Genomic DNA, 679 nt, shown 5'->3' with positions numbered 1-679 from the left:
ATTCTGTCAAATTCAGGAATTAAATTAAAAAGGCATTTCCGTTAAATTTTGAATGGTGCACAATCCTACTATGAAATGTTACAGTGTAAAAAATATCTATGTTTAGATTCTTTAACATTCTTCTTTTATGTTCCATGGAAAAAAAACACAGCATATGGGTTTGGAACGACATGAGAGTGGGCAAATAAAGACAGACTGTTCATGTTTGGATAAACTGTCCCTGTAAGTATAGGATGATTCACAGTTTTTTTCTGTTTCCTTTACAGAGGCCCCATCTGTGGTTGTCTCCCCTCAGACACAAAGCTTCTCTCTGGCTGCAGAGGTCCACATCTCCTGTTCGGCATCTGGTTCCCCTCCTCCAAAGGTTTTCTGGAGCCATGGCAACATCTTTCTGTCCAACCACTATCGGTAGTCGACCAGCTCCCCCTCCCTTGTCTCACTATACATCTACACACATAATTTGAGATGGTTATTTTTATCTACTTTCCTAAAATGGATCATTTATAGTTTATTTTACTGTTGAAATAAACTGTCCGCAAACCATTAATAGTCTGAGATTTGGTCAATACATCAGAATAAATCTGACATCGATGCTGTGATCATTTAGAAGTCAGTTTGATGGAAAGAAAACACTGTTCAGTTTGAAAAGCACTCAACACAACTGTCTCTGTAATATAAT

General features: G+C 37.6%; 1 protein-coding gene across 1 annotated transcript in view; it reads left to right on the top strand.

Annotated features, from left to right (window-relative positions):
- The window catches only part of hmcn2 (hemicentin 2), a 109,357-nt gene that overhangs the window by 22,668 nt on the left and 86,010 nt on the right, over nucleotides 1-679 (top strand). The window contains exon 12 of the mRNA XM_016256518.1: nucleotides 267-408. Coding sequence (XP_016112004.1) covers nucleotides 267-408 — 142 coding nt within the window. The remainder of the gene's footprint in view (nucleotides 1-266; nucleotides 409-679) is intronic.

The sequence above is a fragment of the Sinocyclocheilus grahami genome, unplaced genomic scaffold (assembly GCF_001515645.1).
Source record: "Sinocyclocheilus grahami isolate Dianchi unplaced genomic scaffold, SAMN03320097.WGS_v1.1 scaffold1438.1, whole genome shotgun sequence".
Taxonomy (NCBI): Eukaryota; Metazoa; Chordata; class Actinopteri; order Cypriniformes; family Cyprinidae; genus Sinocyclocheilus; species Sinocyclocheilus grahami.
This window is presented reverse-complemented; position numbering and strand designations above follow the sequence as displayed.